Genomic DNA, 21,615 nt, shown 5'->3' on the forward strand with positions numbered 1-21,615 from the left:
AGCTCTACTGCTATCCAGGGGTTAAAGTGAAACAAAATGTTTCATTTGAACATGCCCCAAACTTATGTAACTGCACAAATGAGTTGGAACAACCAAAACCACTGCTTCTGCTGTGTATGCAAAGGAATCTACGTTCTTTATTCTCTAGACATTAACTTGGTTACAAAGACTCATTGAAGAAGAAAGCGACTGAGAGGTTCACATTCTGTGCAGCCCTCAGGTCACTTTGCTGCCTCATGACATCCTCACTCTTCCTCCCCTATCTTCTTGCTGTGAAACTCCCGACTCTTCACTCGGAGCTTGTTGACCTGCGACTCTGCAATGTCAGCCCGCTCCTCGGCTTCCTCCAGCTCGTGCTGGATCTTTCGGAACTTGGAGAGGTTGACATTGGACAGCTCCTCCTGTGTGGGGAGAGGGAGTCGGTGGTGAGGATTCAGGAACTTCTCAGTCAGTGGATGTGGCCCCTGGGTTTGTTTAGTCTGACGTCCTGTATAAAACAGGCTGCAGAATTTCCCTCAGTTCATCACTGACTGCTGCAGGGTGCCCAGAACTCAGCAAGGCCTCGTGACACCATAGAAAATGGTGTGGCCAAGACTGTTGTGTCTTGGGAGATTCTTTCATGCCCCTTTCCTGCTATTCATACTCATCTCAATGAGCGTGCTGCCCCAATGGAAGGTGGCTCTTGCCCATTCTTCGAGCAATACTTACAGCCTCCTCAGCTTGTCTCTTGTAGGATTTCACCTTCATTTGCAGCTTGTCCACCAGATCCTGCAGCCTGAGAATATTCTTACGGTCTTCCTCAGACTGGAGTGGTTGGCAAGCAGGAAAGAGAATGAATTGTTGGTTCTGCATCATGTGAGGTTAACAGTTCCCCTTGGGGATGGGGTGCACAAAATCTGACTTGCTGTGAGAAAACTCTGTCAGCCCAAGGCGGCCTCCTGCCTTACCTGGTAGGTCAGCTCCTTCACCCTCCTCTCGTACTTGCGCACACCCTTCACGGCTTCAGCGCTGCGCTTCTGCTCAGCATCAACCTCCCCTTCCAGCTCCCGCACCTGCAATGAGAAGCCCATCTTTGGAGCTTCCCTGGTATCTCTCCAAGGGACATGCTCACTCATGCACAAACCAAAGCCCTACGCACTCTGGCCTCCAGCTTCTGGATTTGCTTCTTGCCTCCCTTCAGGGCCAACTGCTCGGCTTCATCCAGACGAAGCTGCAGGTCCTTCACCGTCTGGTCCAGGTTCTTCTTCATCCTCTCCAGGTGGGCGCTGGTGTCCTGCTCCTTCTTCAGCTCTTCTGCCATCATGGCCGCCTGATGAGAGCAAGGGATCAAAGCCATTTTCAGGCTGGAGACATTCTGGGTGAGACTATATCCATCATTAGCAGTGAAGGGAGCCCCCAGCTCACATCTGTGATGGCCTTCTTGGCCTTCTCTTCAGCATTGCGGGCCTCCTGGATCGTGTCCTCCATTTCACCCTGAATTTGGGCAATGTCTGTTTCCAGCTTCTTCTTGGTGTTGATCAAGCTGGTGTTCTGTTGAACAACAAAAAATACTGTCCAGTTAGTTGCAAAACAGAACACTTACCTTAGGAATTTACTGTTTAAATTTAAACTTATCATCTCTATGTCTAATATTAGCATCCTCCTTCAAATGGTGCATCCTGTCAGGTCATACACAGCTAGAGAGCGTAGAGTTCTTAAAATCTTAAGAAGCACTTCTGACTCCTGTTAACGCAATCCTACTCATTTACCTATAATCCAATTCTTTGTACAAGCCTTTCTATTACAAGAGAGGATTTAAGAACTTACAAGGATGAAAAAACCTGGAAAGGGAAAAATAAAATGGCTCTTGAGATTTTGAATGTCATGAATCTAACCTGAGTGTGGAGGAGCTGAACTCTCTCACTTGCATCCATCAGTTCCTGCTCAGCCACTTTCCTCGACCGCTCCGTCTGCTCCAGGGCTGCCCGTAGCTCCTCAATTTCAGCCTGCAACAGGTTTGCTCTGCGCTCCACCATGGCCACCTGCTCCTTCAGGTCCTCCTGTGTCCTGAGAGCATCATCCAAGTGTATCTGGGTATCCTTTAAGAGAGAAAAGAGAAATTAGAAGGCAGCACAGCACTGTTGCACAATGGCAATTACCACCAGTCTAATAATCATTATGTCAGTATAATACATATATATTTATAGATATGATATGTATTTATATGCAGAATTATTATGTCAGTATATGCACAGTATCTAAGAATGCGAGCAGAGGAGTTCGATACGTGGTATTGCACACTGTCCCAGGCTGAGTGACAGCCCTGCCTAAATTTAAGGCAGCGCCAGGGGAAGGTAAGCCTGAATTAAAACTCCAGCTGACTGACAAAAGTAGCTTACCAGGTGAAGGAAACTGGACCTTTGTCCCTGCTTGGGGCAGTAGAAAGAACCTTCCCCCATCCTCTAGAAGTGCCACTACATAACAGACACGATACTCTGGGCTTGAAAAATGAAGAGCACATGAGTAACTGACAGGACCCGGGAAAACTCAACCATGTCAAGTTGATCCAACTTGAGAGAAAACCCACTCACATTAGAACCAGTGCCACCAGAAAAGCACATAAGGTATTAGCAATGGGAGATTCCTTACTGAGAGGCACCAAAACACCCATTTACCATCCAGACAATTTCTCTAGAGAAGTTTGCTGCCTACAAACAGCTTGCATTCATGGTGTCAGAGAGGTTGCCAGGCCTGGTGAACCCTTCAGATTATCATCCGCTCCTAGTATTCCAGGTAGGCTTTAATGATATTGCAACAAGGCAACGTATAACCATCAAAAGAGACTCTATGTCCCTCGGAGCAATGTTAAAAGGATCTGGAGCACAGGTGGTGTTCTCCTCTATCCTCCCAGTCAGGGGGAGGGGTTCAGGAAGGAGGAGACAAATTGAACAGGTGAACGCCTGGCTGTCTAGCTGGTGCCAAACTCAAGGTTTTGTCTTCTATGATTATGGATCTGCCTTTGAGAAGCTCGGTCTGTTGGGAGCAGATGGGATTCACCTGACCAAGTGGGGCAAGAGGGTCTTCACCAACAAGCTGGCCAGGGCTTTAAACTAGACTTAACAGGGGAAGAGAATGGAGTTTTGAGCCACAGAGAAGAGCCAGGGGCTGCTGATATGTTAGGAAGCCACAGGAAAACATCTGTGAAATGCTCCAAAAGAACTGGAGTTTGTTCCCCTAAAAAGGTGATATGGTTGATAGCCCATCTGAAGTGTCTCTATACCAATGCATGTAGCATGGGTAATGAACAGGAGGAGCTGGAAACCACTGTGCATCTAATCGCTGACCCTGAAACTTGGTGGGATGAATCACACGACTGCAGTGCTGCAATCAATGGCCATAAACTGTCCAGAAGGCACAGGCAAGGAAGGAGAGGCGGGCAGGTTGCCCTCTATGTAAAAAATGGATTGATTGCACAGAGCTGTCTTTGAAAAACAGTGATGAGCCAGGTTGAGAGCTTATGAGTGAACATTAGAGGCCAAGCCAACAAAGGAGACCTCGTGGCGGGTGTTTACTGCAGGCCACCTGACCGAGGGGAGCCTGTTGACGAAGTGGTATTACTTCAACTATGGGAATCATCATGCTCGCAGGCTCTGATCCTGCTGGGGGACATCAATCACCCTGACATCTGCTGGAAAAGCAGCACAGCAAGCTGTAAGCAGCCCAGGAGACTCCTGGAGTGCATCAAGGATAGCATCTTCATCCAGAGGATAGACAGCCCAACCGGAGGAGAAGCGTTACTGTACCTGTTGCTTACCAACACAAACGAACTAATTAGAGATGTCAAAACTGATGGCAGCCTGGGCTGCAGTGATCGTGCCCTGGTGGTATTCCCAATTGTGAGGGATATGGGCCAGATGAAGGGTAAGGTCGAGACCCTGAATTTTAGGAGAGCGGACTTCCAGTTGTTTGAGGAATTACTGGGTGAGACCCTCTGGGAAAGTGCCCTCAGGGATAAAGGAGCACAAAAGAGTTGGCAGCCCTTTAAGAACATTTTCCTTAGAGTGCAAGAGCTCTCGATTCCCATGTGTAAGCAATCAGGCAAGGAAGGCAGGAGAACAGCATGGCTGAGTAAGGACCTCCTGGTCAAACTGAAGTGTAAGAAGGAAATGCCTAGGCAGTGGAACCAAAGACATGTATCCTGAGAGTATAGGGATGCTGCCCGGATGTGTAGGGGTAGGATCAGGAAAGCTAAGGCACAGTTGGAGCTGTATTCCTGTTGTATTAAGCTTTGGTGTGGCCTCACCTTGAGTATTGTGTGCAGTTCTGGGTCTCACAATTTAGAAAGGATGTTAAGGGTCTTGAGTGCATCCAGAGGAGGCCAAGAAAGTTGGTGAAAGGGCTGGAAGGCATGTCCTCTGAGGAGCGGCTAAGGACACAGGGTTTGTCTAGTTTGGAGAGAAGAACGCTGAGGGGTGACCTCATTGCCCTCTACAGTTTCTTGAGGAGGGGAAGAGAAGGGGGAGTTGCTGATCTCTTGTCCCTGGAACCCAGTGAGAGGATGCTGTGGATGCCCCATCGTTGGCAGTGTTGAAGGTCAGGTTGGATGGGGCTTTGAGCAGCCTGATCTACGAAGAGATGTCCTTGCCCCTGGGAGAGGGGCTGGACTGGATGATCTTTCAAGGTCCCCTTCAACCCAAACCATTCTATGATTCAACGATATTAGACAAGCTAGACACCTATGTGCACATCCTTAGCTTAACATACCTTGAGCACTGCCTGTGTATTTCTCAGGTTCTTTTGTGCCTCTGCAGCCACGCGGTTGGCATGGCTCAGCTGGATCTCCATTTCATTCAGGTCTCCCTCCATCTTCTTCTTCAGTCGCAGGGCTTCATTCCTGCTCCTGATCTCAGCGTCCAGGGTGCTCTGCATGGACTCCACAATTCTGAGGTGGTTTCTCTTCATCTGGTCGATCTCCTCATCTTTCTCTGCTATCTTCCTGTCAATCTCAGACTTCACCTGGTTGAGTTCAAGCTGGAGGCGCAGGATCTTCCCCTCTTCATGTTCTAGGGAGGCCTGGAAAAGTGGACACAAATGTCTATAAAGTAGATAAAACTACTGCTTGCTTTCTAGGTAGTTACAGAATATTTCAGGAAATCTCAGCTGGCTGCACTCCCCAGCCAGAACAGAGCAGGACCAAACATTTCTTAGCCACATTTCCCCATTGCTAATATTTTTAGTGCAGATACCAGTGATTATGGGCATGTACCTCAGCTTCCTCCAGGGAGGCCTGGAGTTCAGATTTCTCCTGCTCAATCTGCTTCTTGACTTTCTCCAGCTCATGAATCGCCTTTCCTCCCTCGGCAATCTGCTCTGTGAGGTCGGAAATCTCCTCTGCAAGGAAGGGTGAAAAGTGGCATGGTGACGCACAGAGCAGAATGGGGAAAGGCCCTGGTGCACCAAGGTAACTGGCCCAGACCCGTTTAGTGTGGCAGATAGACAAGCTTGTGAGAAAGTCCAGCCAGGAGCAGAGGGCCAGGGACTTACGCTGCAAGTTCTTGTTCTCACGCTTCAGCGTTTCCAGGTGGTCCAAGGACTCCTCATAGGCATTCTTCATCTTAAACAGCTCTGTGCTGAGAGACCGAGACTCCTTCTGGGAGGCTTCCAGCTCGGCCTGCGTTTCCTCATACTTCTGCTTCCATTCTGCCAGGATCTGAAGAGAAACAGGACCTCACTGTGGATGTGGCAATCGGGAGGGGATGCCCTGCCCTGGAACCCCAGGCCCGGAGCCCAAAAGACCTTGTCAAAGTTCTTCTGCTTCTTATCCAGAGCTGCGCAGGCAGCATTTGCTCGCTCCACGTCAATCATTAGGTCCTCCACTTCATTCTGCAGCCTCTGCTTTGTCTTTTCCAGGGAGGCACATTTGGCATTCACAGCTTCGACGTGTTCCTCTGCATCTTGCAGGCGCTGTGCCAGCTTCTTCCTGGGAGGCGGTAAGCACAGCTCATGGTTTGAGAGCAAAGGGGACGGTGTGGAGTGTGGCTGATGGGCCTTTCACAACAGGACGTTTTACCCATTCATTGAGTATGTATCCTACGCACAGACAGTGAAGACCCTCTCCCAGCCAGTCACTGTTTTCCCAGTTCTGATTCCCAGCCTTGAACAACCACTGTGCCTTCTGTCTCTACTGTCCACAGGTGAAAACATTCTCTCGGTCAGGGGAATATTCTCCTCTACATTTTCTAAACCACACCCTTTGGTGGATGTACTTGACATCAGCCCTTACCCTGCCACAAAGCACAGCTTTAACTTTTTATGACAATATTGCTGTTGTGTCTTCAAATTTCCCTTGTTAGTCTACCCCTTTTTTTGTCTTCCCCACTTTCCCCACATACTTGGCCTCCTCCAGCTCCTCCGTGCGCTGAATAGCGTCCGTCTCGTATTTGGTTCTCCACTGGGCCACTTCGCTGTTGGCCTTGGACAGGGCACGCTGCAGCTCCCCCTTGGCTTCCTGCTCCTCCTCATATTGTTCCCGGAGCAAGTCACAGTCGTGGCGAGCAGACTGCAAGGCGTGGGCCAGGGCGTTCTTGGCCTAGGTAGAGAGCGAGATTGGGACAAGGAATGGTAATATCCTGGGAAATCTCTTGCAATGAATTAATTTAACACAGGGAACATGACTGCTGGGAGGTTGTAGGTGCTTTCAGTGAAGGACAGATGTAAGTCGGGAGGACAAAGTCCACTAATCACACTCCCTGCAGAAATGAGTTTTCTCCCAGTGCGCCTGTTGTCACTGGGCAGTTAAAGTTAAGACTGTTTTCAGTGGCCAGCTGTAGAAAAAGTCATCACCTTTATCTCTTCCTCTAGGTGCCTCTTGAGTTCCTCAATCTGTTGGGTGAAAGCCTGCTTGCCTCTTGACAGCTGAGAAATCAGAGCGTCTTTCTCCTCCACCTGGCGTGAATATTCACCTAAGAAGCACACAGAAAGGAAATATTTTTGTTGTCATTCATGACCCAAACAAGCTGGTTTAGGACGCTCTCCCCTTCTATAGCACAGAGGAGGCTCTGTCACCTGATTCTGTCTGCAGACGAGCTCTTTGAGCATTGAGGTCATTGATCATGCGCTGATGCTCTTCTTCCTTTGTCTTAATCTCACTCAGCTGGTCTTCCAGTGTGCGGCACATTTTCTCCAGATTAGCCTGTGAAAATCACAGAGGATGAAAGATCAGTGTCCGGATGCCTCCTTATTCTGAGCACCACGATTCTCACCAGAAAAATGTCAACAGACATGCAAGCTATATACTGCTCATTGGTGTTAGAAGGTCAGAAATACAGTTCCATACAGAGACAGAGAGGTATATTGTAACATGACCATATTTTTAAAAGATATGTTTATTTTCAAGTTGTTTTCAGTATGTTTTTCCATACCTTGGCTTTGGAGACAGACTCCATGTTACTGGCCAAGTCGTCAATCTCCATCTTCAGCTCACTCTTCTCCTTCTCCAGCTTCTGCTTCACTCGCTGCAGGTTGTCAATCTGCTCCCCAAGCTCAGCTGTGCTGTCCGCGTGCTTCTTCCGCAGGGCGGCAGCTGTGGCTTCGTGCTGCAGCGTGGCCTCTTCGAGGTCACGGCGCATCTTCTGAAATTCTGCCTCACGCTTCTTGATCATATCGATCTGAGCTGCGGTAGCCCCTCCTGCTTCTTCCAGGCGCTCGCTGATCTCCTCTAGCTCCCTCGAGAGGTCAGCCCGATGCTTCTCGGCTTTTGCCCGAGAGGCACGTTCAGCCTCAATTTCCTCCTCCAGTTCCTCAATACGAGCCTGGGGAACATTAGGGGACCCTTCACACCCATGCCCTCCTCCTACCTGATGTCTTTCTGAAAAGCGGAAGGGAACCAATAGAGACTTGCCTGCAGCTCCTTGATCTTCTTCTGTAATTGCATGCCCAGGGCTTGCTCATCCTCAATTTTGCTCTGGATCTGGCTGATTTCAAAGTCTTTCCTTTGGGCAAAGCAATCCATGTCAGAGCTCAAAGCAAAAAGTACACCAGCACAGTGCTCAGGTGCGCCACAGCCCCACTTACTTCTTCAGCTTCTCATCCAGCTGCTGCTTATCGTTTTCCAAATCCATTATGCTGTCATGGGCCAGCTTCAGGTCTCCTTCGAGTTTCCTCTTAGCTCTCTCAAGGTCCATGCGCAGTTTCTTCTCTTGCTCCAGGGACCCTTCCAGCTAAAACAAACAAGACCATCAGCACTCCGTCAGCCAGGTTTAACTCCGTACCTGTCCTGTTCTTGAGGTATGCCTGTGTGCTTACATCGTCCACTTGCTGCTCCAGCTTGGTCTTAGCTTTGGTCAGCGTATTGACTTTGTCCTCTTCTGCCTGCAGGTCATCCAGTGTCTGCTGATGGGCCTCTTGGAGGGCTTTCTTCTCTTTTGTCAGCTTGGCAATGGTCTCGTCCAGGGCTGCCATCTCCTCTGTAAGGTTTTTCACCTACAAATATGAGCAAGAGTCAAAATTTGGTAGAAAACAGGTTCACTGGCATGGTGACATTTTCACTTTGCATTGTTTTGCCAAGTCTTTCATTTATCCTTTGGATGCTCAGACAAGGCCCATCTCAGAATTGTCCAAAGCCAAGGTGTCTTACGGTAGCAGGCTCTAACTCTGAGAGTCAGTGATGTCTTGGCCCTTTATGTGACTCCCCATGTGTGTACCTTGTTTTCGGTGGCATGTTTTTCCTTCTCAACCTTGGCTAGTGTTAATTCAAGGTCATCAATGTCTTTCTTCAGCTCTGAACATTCATCCTCCAGTTTTCTCTTCTTGGCTGTCAGCTCAGCATTAATTTCTTCTTCGTCCTCAGCCCTCTCAGTCACCTCCTTTACTTTGGCTTCCAGCTGGATTTTGGTTTTGATGAGCTGGTCACATCTTTCCTCAGCATCAGCTAGAGCATCAGCTTCCTGGTGGGAAAATACAGGAAAGCTTATTTAGTGCTAAGGAACAGGTGTGCATCAGTAAGACCTTTCTGGAGATTACTTTTTGGGGAAAAGGTTACTGCACAATTACATTAAAAATTACAAATTTAGAATATGTTTTTAATCAGGTTTATTTTTTTATGACCTTTTTTGTCATCAGATACTGTGTCTAGCTCCGCTACGTTTTACCTTGCTTATTTCAGGTATGTCGGTGGGTTACTTGGATTTAATCAATGTTTTCCTTTTCTCCTTTGGAAAGTGATTGTATTTTATAACGTGCCATATTCAAATTTATGTGGAAGTATTGAGAAAGGTAAATAATTCTACCGCTGAGGAAATATTTGAAGCTCCCATTCCTGATTTATACCCAGCCAATACAGTCAGTGGAGGCTAGAACAAGATTCATCTTTCCCTGAAATGGACACTTCAACTCCAGGGTATTGCCTAAATGTTGCCTGAGTTTCTGAGAGGCCAAATGGCATTGTAGACAAGCGTACAAGGCTGGCACTTGTATTGTAGGACATAATGGGCATCTGCATCTTCTGGGAGCAGTAGCTACAGGAGCTCAGGTGAGATATGCCATAAGAAATGGCGCTAGACTCTTCATTTTGACCACTGAACTAAGGCAGAGTAGCTGGTCAATTGAATCACTGTCCCTACTCCACTAAATACACTACAGTGACTATAACAGGCTTTATGTCATGAACTCACATGGAGACATGTACATGTAGGCATTAAGACTAAAAAGTCATTATTTAGCTTGATCTCCACTTTGTAATACTGAGACTGAGTGGGGAAAGAATGTGGCCTGAATTTTACCTCTAGTTACATGGTATTCAGCTTAAAATATTTTGTAAGGCAGTTTAGTGTGCAGTGTGAGAGTTCTGTAGTATGGGAGAAGAGTTAGATCTTATTTACTCATTTCCCCTATAAAAACCAACCAACCAACCAAGTAGAATAATGTTACTCACAGCCTGCACTTGGAGCTGCAGATCGTTTTTCTCCTGCACCAGTTTCACCATTTTCTCCTCCAGCTCCTTCCTCTTTGCCTCAGACTTTGCAAGCTCTTCCTTGGTTTTCTCAAACTCTTCCTTCATGTTGGCCATCTCCTTCTCAGATTCTGCACTCTTCAGCAAGGGCTTGATCTTGAAGAACAGCTTCATCCAGGGCCAGTGCTTGACGTTCATGAATGCACGAATATTGTACTGGATGCAAAAGATGGACTCCCTGAAGCATAATTACAATGTACATTGAATTTTTTCAGTATGACAAGTGCCAGCACTTTCCCCCAAGTACAGTGACTTTGACTGAGGATGAGGAATGTCTACCTCCTCTCCACCATTCTCCGGTACTCCACTCTCATCAGGAAGCCCCTGCACATGGCTTGTGTGCGGGTGATGAGCTGTGCCAGCTTCTCATCCCTCATCTCCTCCAGGAGTCCCAGCAGCCCAGCTTTGAAGAACACCTTGCGAAAGGGAATGTTGCAGCCCATCACTGTCACGTAGCGCAAAGCACAGACATGCAGTGAGTGAGTCAAGGAGGGTTTGTACCTTGGTGTGGCCAAATTTGTACTGGGTGTGGTCCACATCGATTGACCCAAGAAGCTTCTCAGAAGCCTTCTTGCTATCAATGAACTGTCCCTCTGGGATAGCACTGGCATTAAGCACCTTGTATCTGTGGAGTGAGAGGAACTATGAATGAAGGCAATCTCAGGTCATAAGTCAACACTGTTTATTGAGACTAACCACAGTCTTTGTAGCAGAATGAGGCTGAGGAAGTTGGAATTTCATCCCTTGTTTAGAGACACCGTTACAATGAAGTCCTAATCTGATAACAAAATTAAGGAAACTTTTACTATCTTCAGGTGATCAGTCATAGATGAAGAGAGGGCACTGATCTCCAGCCATTTCAGTCAGTGAGGACACCTGACTTATCTCTTCATTTCATAGCTCTTACCTCTGTTTGAAGTCAGCATAGAGGACTCTGCTGGGGAAACCTTTCCTGCAAATTCTGATGCCTTCCAGCACGCCGTTACACCGCAGCTGGTGAAGTACCAGTTCATGCTCCATGGCACCTAGCAATTCAGAGCATAAATGAATACCGCAGTCTCCAGTGCAGACCAGGCATGGCTGTATCAGAGGAAGTTCTCTTTCTGCTTGAGAATCTTACCAGGTGTTTTTGTTTCATTTGGGATGATGCAACGAACAAAATGGGGGTGAGTGCTCCGTAGATTGGTCATCAGCTTGTTTAGGTTCTCCTGTGGGATTATGTGTAGCAGCTTAGGTAAAAAAAATTTACTTCTGTATATTGTGTATGTAGATGTCAAGGAACTAATAGAATGAATCTTAGGAGGAATAAGCTTTCAAATTCAAAATTAAATTTAAAGAAATTTTCTATATACTTAAGTATTCTCATTAAAAGGAATTTTAAAATTCTGCACCTTAGTCTGGAGGAAGTAAAAGACTACTTTATAAAAATTTTAACAACAGCATGTATAGGATTTATATTTATATTACATCCCAGGTTCTGAAAAATGTTTTTCAGAAAGAATCCTAATGAACTTTTAAAGGAAATTCAGGGGGTCAGCTGAAGACTGCTTGAAACAAATCCCAAATTTGAACAGATAATTACTAGGATAAGACAGTGAATAACTTCTGCTCACTTCATACTTATTATTCTTTCATCATAAAACCAAGGTCATGAGAAATTCAGGAGTTTAGATAGCTCAGATTTGACACTATGTTCATGTCACTTGACAGATAATGACATTCACACTTTACCCGGAAAAGAGCTGAGACTGTCTGGAAAGAAGAACCCTTCTTCTTGCCACCCTTCTTTCCACCACCAGCGCCACCACCACTAGCCTCTTCAAAAACAAAAAGAGTTTTTTAATATTATCTTTTTTGTTGCATCTTTACATATCATAAATGGTGGGAGAAATGAGTTTTAGAAAACTAACCTGTTTCCGCTCCACCATAGGAGGCAAAGAGTAAAGCCAATGTCTTCACAGATGACTTCTGGTACAACCCAATGACAGTTTCATTCAGGGGGTCCTTGTTCTTCTCAAGCCAGCCACTGATGTTGTAGTCCACCGTGCCAGCATAGTGCACCAGGGAGAAGTGGGCCTCAGCCTTGCCTTTGGCAGGCTTGGGCTTCTGGAAGTTGCTGGACTTGCCCAGATGCTGGTCATAGAGCTTGTTCTTGAAAGAGGTGTCAGTTGCCTTGGGGAACATGCACTCCTCTTCCAGGATGGAGAAGATGCCCATGGGCTGGAATACAGTACAATAAAGAAGAGAAAATGCCTGTAGAATAATATGATCACGGCTTGGACTTAAAGGGAATACAGTAAAAGACAGGAAGCTGAGAAACAAACTAATACCCTTGCCATGATGAAAATTTCTTTCTAAAGAGTGAGTTTAAAAGATTCACCTGTTTGACTCACACTATGACACAGTGATTCAGGAATATTTTTTATACCAAAAAACATGTTAAAAAATCAGGAGGAGAAAGATGATATTTAAAAATATCTTTTACAAATGCGTCCATTGTATATTTACTTCAGGTTTTATACTTTTAATCAACTCCCTAAATTATACATAACTACAAGAAATCTCTTTCAGATTCTTGCGCTGAGAGGTCAGGCACTGACTGTATTGGCCTGTATTTACTTTGCTATGAATCATCTAGAAGAAAATGTATTGTCCAGATAACTTTATTCCAGAACCTTAAGAGAATTTATTTTACTTTGAGAGCTGCTCTGTGTTTTTTGAGAAAAATATCCTTTAATCAAGCAAGCAGAGATACCTTCCACCTATGGAAGGTGTATGAGGAATGACTTCCATAGTTATCTGTGGACTTTGTAATATCTCTAATGCATAATAAGCAATAGTACAGATCAAGAGATATTTCAACAACTAAAACTGAATGCATTAAACTAACTATGAAAAAGACCTTTTTTTATAAATAGCATTTAACCATTTTCAGTTTAAAATAATGAGTTCCTGAAAATACAAGACAGTTTGAATTAAAAATTTACCTTCTCAATGAGCTCAATGCAGGCAGCCAAGTCCATTCCAAAGTCAATGAAAGTCCATTCAATTCCTTCTTTCTTGTACTCCTCCTGCTCCAGCACGAACATGTGGTGGTTGAAGAACTGTTGCAGTTTCTCATTGGTGAAGTTGATGCATAGCTGCTCCAGGCTGTTGAACTTCCCAGTGGAAAAAAATAACCAAACAACAACCACCCATCGTCAACACGCACAGTTCTTGATCATTCTCAACCCTTTATAAATCTCCCCAGTTAAAACACAACTGTATTATCAGGACTGCACCATAGTAAAACCTATATGCACCTCCCCAAAGAAATACCCACATAATGAAAATGGAATTTTTTCCAGAGCAGGTATTCCTAGTGAATCTTCTAAAATTCATAAAGTACTTTGGCATTTCTTTGTTCAGCAAAAAAGATGTATGCACTGGTCTCCAATTTTAAACACTTGATAGCTCTGATTAAACACTAATCTATTAATTCCTTGGTCCTTTAAACAATTTACACATCTTTAACCTATTATATGTTTGTCAATGGGTCTGCAAATCCTAATTCTGCTCTAGAAACTCTTACATAAAATTATTGTAGCTATGTTGGGTTTTTTTAATCATTAACATTAAGCTCAAACTGCTAAATATTACAACATATAAAATTCTATTTGCTACTTCTATACAAACAACATAGTTATGTTCTTGTACTGATGAAACTTCTGAGGATTTTGCTCTATGCTACAAAAGAAAATGAAGTCTTTTTTTCCCAGAAAATTGCAAATGACTGGCATGCTAAACTTTCAGAAGAATACTACTTGGAAGTCCTTTGATACAGTGATCTCCCCTTGCAAGAGCAGCCCTCAAACCTGGAATCCTTACATCAAAGATCTCAAAGCCAGCAATGTCCAGGACACCAATGAAGTACTGTCTGGGCTGCTTCGTATCCAGCTGTTGGTTGATGCGAACAACCATCCACAGGAACATCTTCTCATAGACAGCCTTTGCCAGAGCACCCACTGAATTGTTCACCTGAAATAAAGAAGAATGCAGCAGAAGAAAAACAATATTTGGAGCAAACAGTAAGTGATACAAGCCGGAGGTTCCCAGTCACCAGCTGGTTTTTACCTGCTGCACAGTTTGACCCTTGGTCACATATTCATTCCCAACCTTGACTCGGGGGTAGCAGAGGGCTTTGAGCAGGTCAGCTGAGTTCAGACCCATCAAGTAGGCGGCCTTGTCAGCAACTAAGTAGAAGGACAAGGAGATAGAAGAATTAAGACTAACAAGACATGCAGCATTTTGAGTGATGAACCCTTTCCAGAACAACTGCAATATTGAATGTCCTTGTGATCAAATTCTGCTTACTGGGTCGCGGAGGAAGCACGACAGTTATTAAAACAAAGATCACCTTTGTTTTGAAAGCTTTTCAGAGCAGTACTCCTAAATGTCTCTCTAAAAATCTTCACAGAGGCATTTAGAAACAATGTATTGATCAAAAATTCATCCTGAAAGCCAAAGTTCATCACTTCAATCCAGAGCTAACTGGTATCTATAAGTGAGGCAACAAAACACCAAAGTGTTAGCAGGTTGGCCACCTGAGTGTAATCCAAAACATACACTTAGGCACTTGGACTACCTGTATTTTTTTGGCAGTAGCTATAACCCTAAAGGGGAATGCATTCCAAAATTAGAGGTAACAGTTAAGAAGTGCCCCTTTCTGGAGACATATTGTTATAGTCATCGCAGAAAGGCAGGCATAATCATTTATTCAGGATCAAAACCTAAAAATTCAGTCCTGAAGCTGGCCATCTGAGAGCATTCTTTGGAAGAAGCAGACAGGGCTTAGTATTTTAAACCATGTATGCATTACATAACATTTAAGTGATTAAGTAGTCAGCTGTGAAGTAGAAATCTAAGTCAGTTCTTCCCTAGCATAGTGTAACTATGCTTCACTTAGACTGATGTTCAAATAATAGTATTATGTAATCACAGTTGTGGGTTTGAATCTCCAAAGGAGAAGAAAGAAATTGAAGGAAAGCTCCCTTTTACCTGGGAAAAAGTTTTAAATAACATGTGATTTATGAAGGAGAAGTTCTAATACCGAATTTAATGCCTCCATTTTCTTTAAAAAGCAACCACAAATATATTTTCTGAAAAATATTTCTCTTCTTAGTGGGTATTTAATATAAGCACACTGATCAGGCTGTGCTATCTAGAACTGTGGTAGCCCAGAAGAGAATTATGGACACATATGCAATTTATACTTCAAATAAAGATTAGGTAATAATTGAAAAAAAGGTATTTATTGGATGGCAGTTTCATACCTATATACTAGCTCACCTAAACACTTTTTTACACATTTCCACTGTTCTCTTTCTCCATCTTCCAAAGACTGAATTATTATTGCTAATTCTATTTCTGACAGCTCAGCCACAGATTTTGCTAATACCTTCTGTTCCATCTGGCTCTGCCTGTTCCTCTCGTTGTTTTTGCTTGAACTTCAGGTTGCCATAGTGCATGACAGCTCCTGTCAGCTTGTAAATGGCTGTTTTTTCATCAGCAGTGAAGCCCAGGATGTCAATGGCACTCTGCAATAAGAACAATAAAATAACAGCTTTGTCTGGGAGAGATGACAATAGGGACAACATTTTTAATTGTTACTTACATCTGTAGCCATCAGCTCCTCCTGGTCATTAATGCTGGCAACAGTGATCTCACCTTGACTCACAAAGTGGTAGTCATATGGGTTGGTGGTAATGAGAAGCATGTCTGGAAGTAAGAATAGGGGACATGTAGGCTTAGTTTAGTCAAGCAACTGATAACATGAGTTGATGTTCAGTAATATCCATCCAAGTTAGTCATTCTTCCTACCAATTAGCTCTGGCTTCTTGTTGGACATGATCTGATAAAATATGTGGTAGCTTCTTTCTGCTTTGAGCTGGAAAGTGACTCTGGACTTCTCCAGCAGATCTAGAGGAAAAACTTAATTAAAAACAAGAAGAAACAGCAAAAAAGAAAGTAGGGAGAAGATGGGAAGAAAACCAGGGAAGGCAGGATAGATGGTTGGGTGAAAAGGTATTGTATGGATACATGGGTGAATGGATGGATTGTGAACAGTTCAGGAAAGTGTCTTACACGTTTCAATATCAGCAGAAGCTAGTTTTCCTGTGGCACCGAAGTGAATTCTAATGAATTTGCCCTTTGAAGAAATAAAAGTGTCTTAAGAATTACACCATAAGAATATATCTGAAATGAAGTTTTGCCATTTACTCCACTGGGCACAAGACTTCTACTTAGACACATTTTCTTAAGAATCAGCTATATCTCTACCATTGACATAAAGGAGTGTTTTACATTTTTGACCATGGAAATAAACAGTGGCACAGCTGTATATTTTATGGATGCTGAATGTACAAATGGGAAGGAATGGGTGGATTTTGTTAGCCTAACTCTTCTAACTATATTCTGCATACAGAGAGGAGCCACCTTAATGATATGGAAATAGCCATTTAACTATTTCAGCTGCTTAAATCTGTCTTGTTATCAAAAAAAACATTTCACTTTTGATTAATTAAATTTGACATAAAGCAAACATATTATTCAAGTAGAAACTCTCTCCCCCCTGTTTCCTTCTCTCTTTCATTATTTCTCTCTCCTTCTTTCATTTTTCTTTCTTTCTCTCTCTCTCTTTCCCATCTTTCCTAACCTCCCTCTCTTTCTTCCTGGCATTCTGTCTGTCTGTCTGTCTTTTACCAAACAAACAGAAATATAGGTAAAAATGACCAAAAATATCATTTAACACTGCAATACATTATAGGAGAAACAGCATGTGATCTGTTATATTCATTTGCATCTCAGTGCAAAGCAGAACTCATTTTTTTCATAGAATCACTATTTTTGAAATCTGGAGAATTACCTTTAGGATAAGTAATAAAATCATGATAAGAAAATTCAGTCTTACTCTTGAAAAAACGATGGCTGAATAACAGAAAAGAATGATTGCCAGACACTGCTGCTTACTATTTTTCAGGAATCATTTGGTTAAGCAACTTACAAAGCGTGAGGAGTTGTCATTCCTCACGGTCTTGGCGTTTCCAAAGGCCTCCAGCAGTGGGTTGGCGCTGATGATTTGATCCTCAAGCGTTCCCTGCAGGACAATAATTGTTGCTCGTTATCCTTTCCAAAAATCATGTCAGGAATAGAGAAAAGCATTGATTCCAGCCACTGTCTATTAATTTGCCTGCATTTTGCCTGACTGCTCCTCTTTCTTCTTATCGCCGCTTGCTGCAATTGTTGCAAAGTACTGGATGACACGCTTTGTGTTCACAGTCTTCCCTGCACCAGATTCTCCGCTGTCAAACCAAAGACAGAAGCAGAGAGCATGTGGTCAGGCTGGAGGTCCCCTGGCACGGGGCAGCCCAGCGGGGACCCGAGCAGGGAGTGTACATACGTGATCAGGATCGACTGGTTCTCGCGATCTGTGAAGGAGGCAGAAATACAGTAGTTAAAACCCAATGAACAACACAGAAAGAATGAAACATAGTCAGGTAAGTTTAATGTTTTCAACTCCATGGTGTCAGCTTGACTTAAAAAAACCAACCAACCAAACGAACAAAGTAAAAGACCTCCAGAACACCTCACTGAGTGCAAGGGTGTCTTTAATTTAAAAAAGTAGAAACAATGGTGTGAAGAGAGTAAAACACAAAATAGTATGTATGCATCAGAACCATGAAAGCTTTGGAACAGTCTCCTCATAGCACTGAGACAGAGTATCCCTTCAGAGAATTTCATGGTACAATCCCTCTGACACAGATATAGCCACTCACCAGTCAGCATGAACTGATAGGCATTGTCAGAGATGGAGAAGATGTGTGGAGGGGCCTCCTGGCGCTTCTTGCCTCGGTAGGCCAACACCACCTCCGGGTTGTACACCGGCAGCCACTTGTAGGGGTTGACAGTGACGCAGAAGAGACCCGAGTAGGTCTGCGAGGAAGGGAGACAGCACGTTGGCTTCCACTTAGCCTGGCAGAGCAGTTCCTCCTAGCTCCCCAGAGGAAGACTGCTGCTGCTACTTACGTAGATCATCCAGGCTGCATAACGCTCTTTGAGGTTGTACAGCACAGCGGGTTCATGGAGGTGGGTCATCATGGCCATGTCCTCGATTTTATCGTACTTGGGAGGGTTCATGGAGAAGATTTGATCTTCCTTCACGGTCAGGGTCTGCCAGAGCAAAGAAAGGTGCATGAACATCAGCTCAGAGCCCAGAGTGGGAATTAAATGTTGTTTGTAAATCTTGCATTTTACCCACCTCTCCACCTTCAGTCTTGACGGTGACCTTCCCTGATTCTTTGCTCTGGATTGTTCCTTTCACAAAGGATTCTTTAGGATGCACCACAAAGACAGATGTCTTGGCATCGAAAGGCTTGTTCTGGGCCTCAATTCTCTCCTTTTCTGACTTTCGGAGGTAAGGAGCCGCCTCTCCAAAGATGGCCATCTCAGAGTCTGAAGACATGGCTGCACTTTACAGAGGGGCTCGTCAGCAGAGAACACTGCGGAAGAGCAGATATGTTGCTCAAATATGTCAAAAAGTAAGCATTTGTTAGTAGAAGAAAAGATGGGAAAAGAAATAGACTATATTAATATTATTCATAACTTTTTTGAAAGTAATTATATATTTTTGCATTGGTGTGATTCAACATTTATGGAAAATGTGAAAACTATATTTTGGGAGATCGTTTGGCTTAGGGTCCACTGCACTGAAATCACATTTGAAATAATCCATAGTCACTTAGTAGTCAAGTATTTAGGCGCTGTACTGTGGAGTTAAGAAACTCAAAATTCCTTTCAGCTGCTTAGGCACTCTTTTAAAATTCACTTGAAATTATTATAATGCAGTTTATTCCCAAGTGATACTAATTCAGAAAGCTCATACACCACTGTCTTGAATGACACAGAGAAGTCGAGCATCTTAATGTGTCAGTTTCAGTCTCTAAAACATTTGCATCATTGTATTAAGGATATCATTATTTGCTAATGTTAGTGAGTTCTTGAATCCAGGCATAAATGGCTACAATGTCTGTCAAAAGAAGAGTAATGCTGTTCCAAAACACACTGACATAGCTCCATTTCTATTATTTTCTTTTGCTGTTTAAAAATTAGTATAATTTTAGAGGAAAACAAAGTTAAATACAAAGATTCAAAGCTCAACTCAGGAATTTAAAAAATAAGGAATTTTAAAGCCAGTATTAATTTCTCCAAAAAATTACTTTTTTGTTTTGGTTTGGTTTGGTTTTTTTCCCTAGAAAACAACAGCAAGCAGCTGAGGAAAACATTTATTTATTTCTATCCTATATAGAGGTAGGTACCTAGTATTTATACAACCTTTAATATTGTGTGGTATTTGTACTAAGAGAGTAACATGATAATTCTTTATTTGTCCCTGCAGGAACAGGTGGTGGCTTACAGAGGAGGAGGGCTGCAGCTTCCATTTTTTTGTGAGGTAGAGAACAGGCAGAGCAGTAAGGGGAACAAATGACAGCTTTGCGTTTTACAGAGATGACAAGCAGAGCTTTGTTGCTCGTATTACAGTTCTTCCTACTCTTACTTCTTTAGTGTTTTTGTGACATATTTTGGACAAAATAACACATTAATTCACATGATCTGAGACAAAATATTGAATTTTACACTTTTTCCTGCCGTGCTCATCTTGGTCCAGCTCTACTGCTGCAACAGCAAAGATGGGAAGCCAGCACAGCTCGCTCCCTGTTAGGTTAGTTAAGCAGAAGTGAAGAACTTCCACATGGGGATTTTCTGGTCTGCCATCAGTGGTGAAGTCTTCAAACACAGCCACTTAAAGATTGGACCAGATGATCTTTTGAGGTGCCTTCCAACCTGGGCTGTTCTATGATTCTACAATTCACTTGAAAACCTTACCAGCCTTGGACACTACCGTCCACCTTCCACTGTGACCACACTGGGTTTGAATATATAGTGTGAAACAGTGGCCATTCATTCAGCCATACAAAAATCCCACCCAAAAGGATCTTTCTCTGCCCTCTAAGAATTAATAAATCAGGTTCTTACCTCTCGTGACACCAGATGGGTGGCTTGCAGGCTGGCAGCTGGTCAGTACTGTAAAACAGAAATGGCAACTCCCTACTTGATGTTGCACAGAAATCCAGAGTGAAAATGTGCAGGTGCCTTGAAAGCAGATTTAAAACCTGAGCTGAGAATTGAGTCCCCTCCTGGAAATGAGCAGGAGGCAGCAGGAATGCTGTGGCACATAAGGGCACCATCCTCTTCCTGCAAGCCTGCAGACCCCATACACTTACCTTGAAGCTTTCCGTGGAGACAGGGCAGACTTGTCACAGGGTCATTTTATACGATCTAGTCTGCAAGATGCTACAGATGCCTGCTCTTTCTTCGGTCAAAAAATTTTTGGCAAACCTTCTTTGGCAAAGCATTGTCTGGCAAACTGAACTAAGGGCATAATTGTCATTTGACATGACTAGATATAATTAGAAAATTTTGATGTCTTACTGACTATATGAATACATCTCCTATAAATAATTTGACAAGGGTGTTAAGGAGGGAATCTAGACTAGTTAAGGCACTTAGAGAACTTGGATGCAGGACTTATGGATTCTATTGCTGGCTTTCCCACCGACTCACTGTATGACCCAGGGTGGATTGCTTGGTATGTCTGTGCTGCAGTTATCCCAGCTGTACAATGGGGATGACAACTTTTATCTTCCCCATGTGATGGTGTGAAGCTTATAAGAAATGCCTAAGAGCAATACATTAAGCAGGCCACTAAGACGGAAATAAGTATTACTAAAAGTGTTTTGCAGTTATGTTGGTATAATTCTGAAAATAAAAGAGTAATCTGGGTCCTTCAGTGTGATAGCACTGAAGCCTGAGTGTCACAGACATGGCAAGAAGACTGGCCAAGAGGCAAAGATTTGTTCACAGCAATAGGAGGCTGGTGTCTAGCTGAACTACTGGGTTGGAGTCTCAGAGAGAGATGTGAGGTCAATTCTGATGTATGAAGAGCATACATACACTTGTGCACATGTACCCATCCCTACACTTGAAATAGTAAAAAAGTGGGAGATTCCCTAAGGAGTGTTGTTATAAGCCTGTGCATGAATTCGTGCTAAGGGAGATGTTGTACGGCATGCTGTGATTTCTGCTATGTGTGTCAGTGCATCTGAACAACAGATGCTCCTTTCTTTTCCTGATGATGATTTAATTCATCAGAAAGTACTCATATTGGCAATTCAGGAAAGGATCTCAGTTCTTTCTTATGTCTTTTTTCCAAGTCTGACCTGTCAATCTGTACCATAAATAAAGCAAATTGCTGCGGTAAAGATTTGGGCCTGTAGAAATCTATGTCATTCGAATGTTCATACCTCTTTTCAACAAGGAGTGGTTACAGGTCATTATAACGTCTATCTATCAACCACGGTTTTTTCCATTCCTGCAGAAATTTCTGCTCCTGTAGAATTCCAGAGCCTTCCCACTATCCCACAGCTCAGCTCACACATCCAGAAGACAACCTAGATAAAGAGACTTGCAGTCCTCAGTTTATACATCAATACACAGCACTTCTTTCCAATTCCTCTAACATAAACAAACCA

At 43.6% G+C, this 21,615-nt stretch overlaps 1 protein-coding gene and 1 long non-coding RNA gene across 2 annotated transcripts; one reads left to right on the forward strand and one right to left on the reverse strand.

Annotated features, from left to right (window-relative positions):
* Positions 1 to 105: 105 nt before the first annotated feature.
* On the reverse strand, positions 106 to 20,175 carry LOC142028505 (myosin heavy chain, skeletal muscle, adult-like). Its single transcript, XM_075022326.1, has 39 exons — positions 20,060 to 20,175; positions 18,285 to 18,525; positions 18,053 to 18,196; positions 17,803 to 17,959; positions 17,427 to 17,454; positions 17,217 to 17,328; positions 17,031 to 17,123; positions 16,112 to 16,175; positions 15,848 to 15,946; positions 15,642 to 15,745; positions 15,426 to 15,564; positions 14,102 to 14,220; positions 13,856 to 14,005; positions 12,976 to 13,146; positions 11,899 to 12,208; positions 11,720 to 11,805; positions 11,109 to 11,196; positions 10,896 to 11,013; positions 10,490 to 10,613; positions 10,268 to 10,404; positions 9,911 to 10,166; positions 8,682 to 8,924; positions 8,284 to 8,460; positions 8,053 to 8,198; positions 7,880 to 7,970; positions 7,401 to 7,790; positions 7,045 to 7,171; positions 6,823 to 6,941; positions 6,372 to 6,568; positions 5,776 to 5,959; positions 5,524 to 5,689; positions 5,246 to 5,370; positions 4,744 to 5,052; positions 1,875 to 2,078; positions 1,405 to 1,530; positions 1,139 to 1,309; positions 948 to 1,052; positions 709 to 804; positions 106 to 401 (listed from the first exon to the last, which is right to left on the reverse strand). Exons 2-39 carry the CDS (start codon positions 18,486 to 18,488, stop codon positions 246 to 248), a joined length of 5,835 nt encoding a protein of 1,944 aa, XP_074878427.1. The 5' UTR covers positions 18,489 to 18,525; positions 20,060 to 20,175; the 3' UTR covers positions 106 to 245.
* On the forward strand, positions 18,441 to 20,053 carry LOC142028506 (uncharacterized). The gene is made up of 3 exons (XR_012649616.1): positions 18,441 to 18,564; positions 19,279 to 19,333; positions 19,422 to 20,053. It is a non-coding gene; the product is annotated as an uncharacterized LOC142028506 (long non-coding RNA).
* Positions 20,176 to 21,615: the final 1,440 nt, after the last annotated feature.

The sequence above is a fragment of the Buteo buteo genome, unplaced genomic scaffold (genome assembly GCF_964188355.1).
Source record: "Buteo buteo unplaced genomic scaffold, bButBut1.hap1.1 HAP1_SCAFFOLD_512, whole genome shotgun sequence".
NCBI classification, from domain to species: domain Eukaryota; kingdom Metazoa; phylum Chordata; class Aves; order Accipitriformes; family Accipitridae; genus Buteo; species Buteo buteo.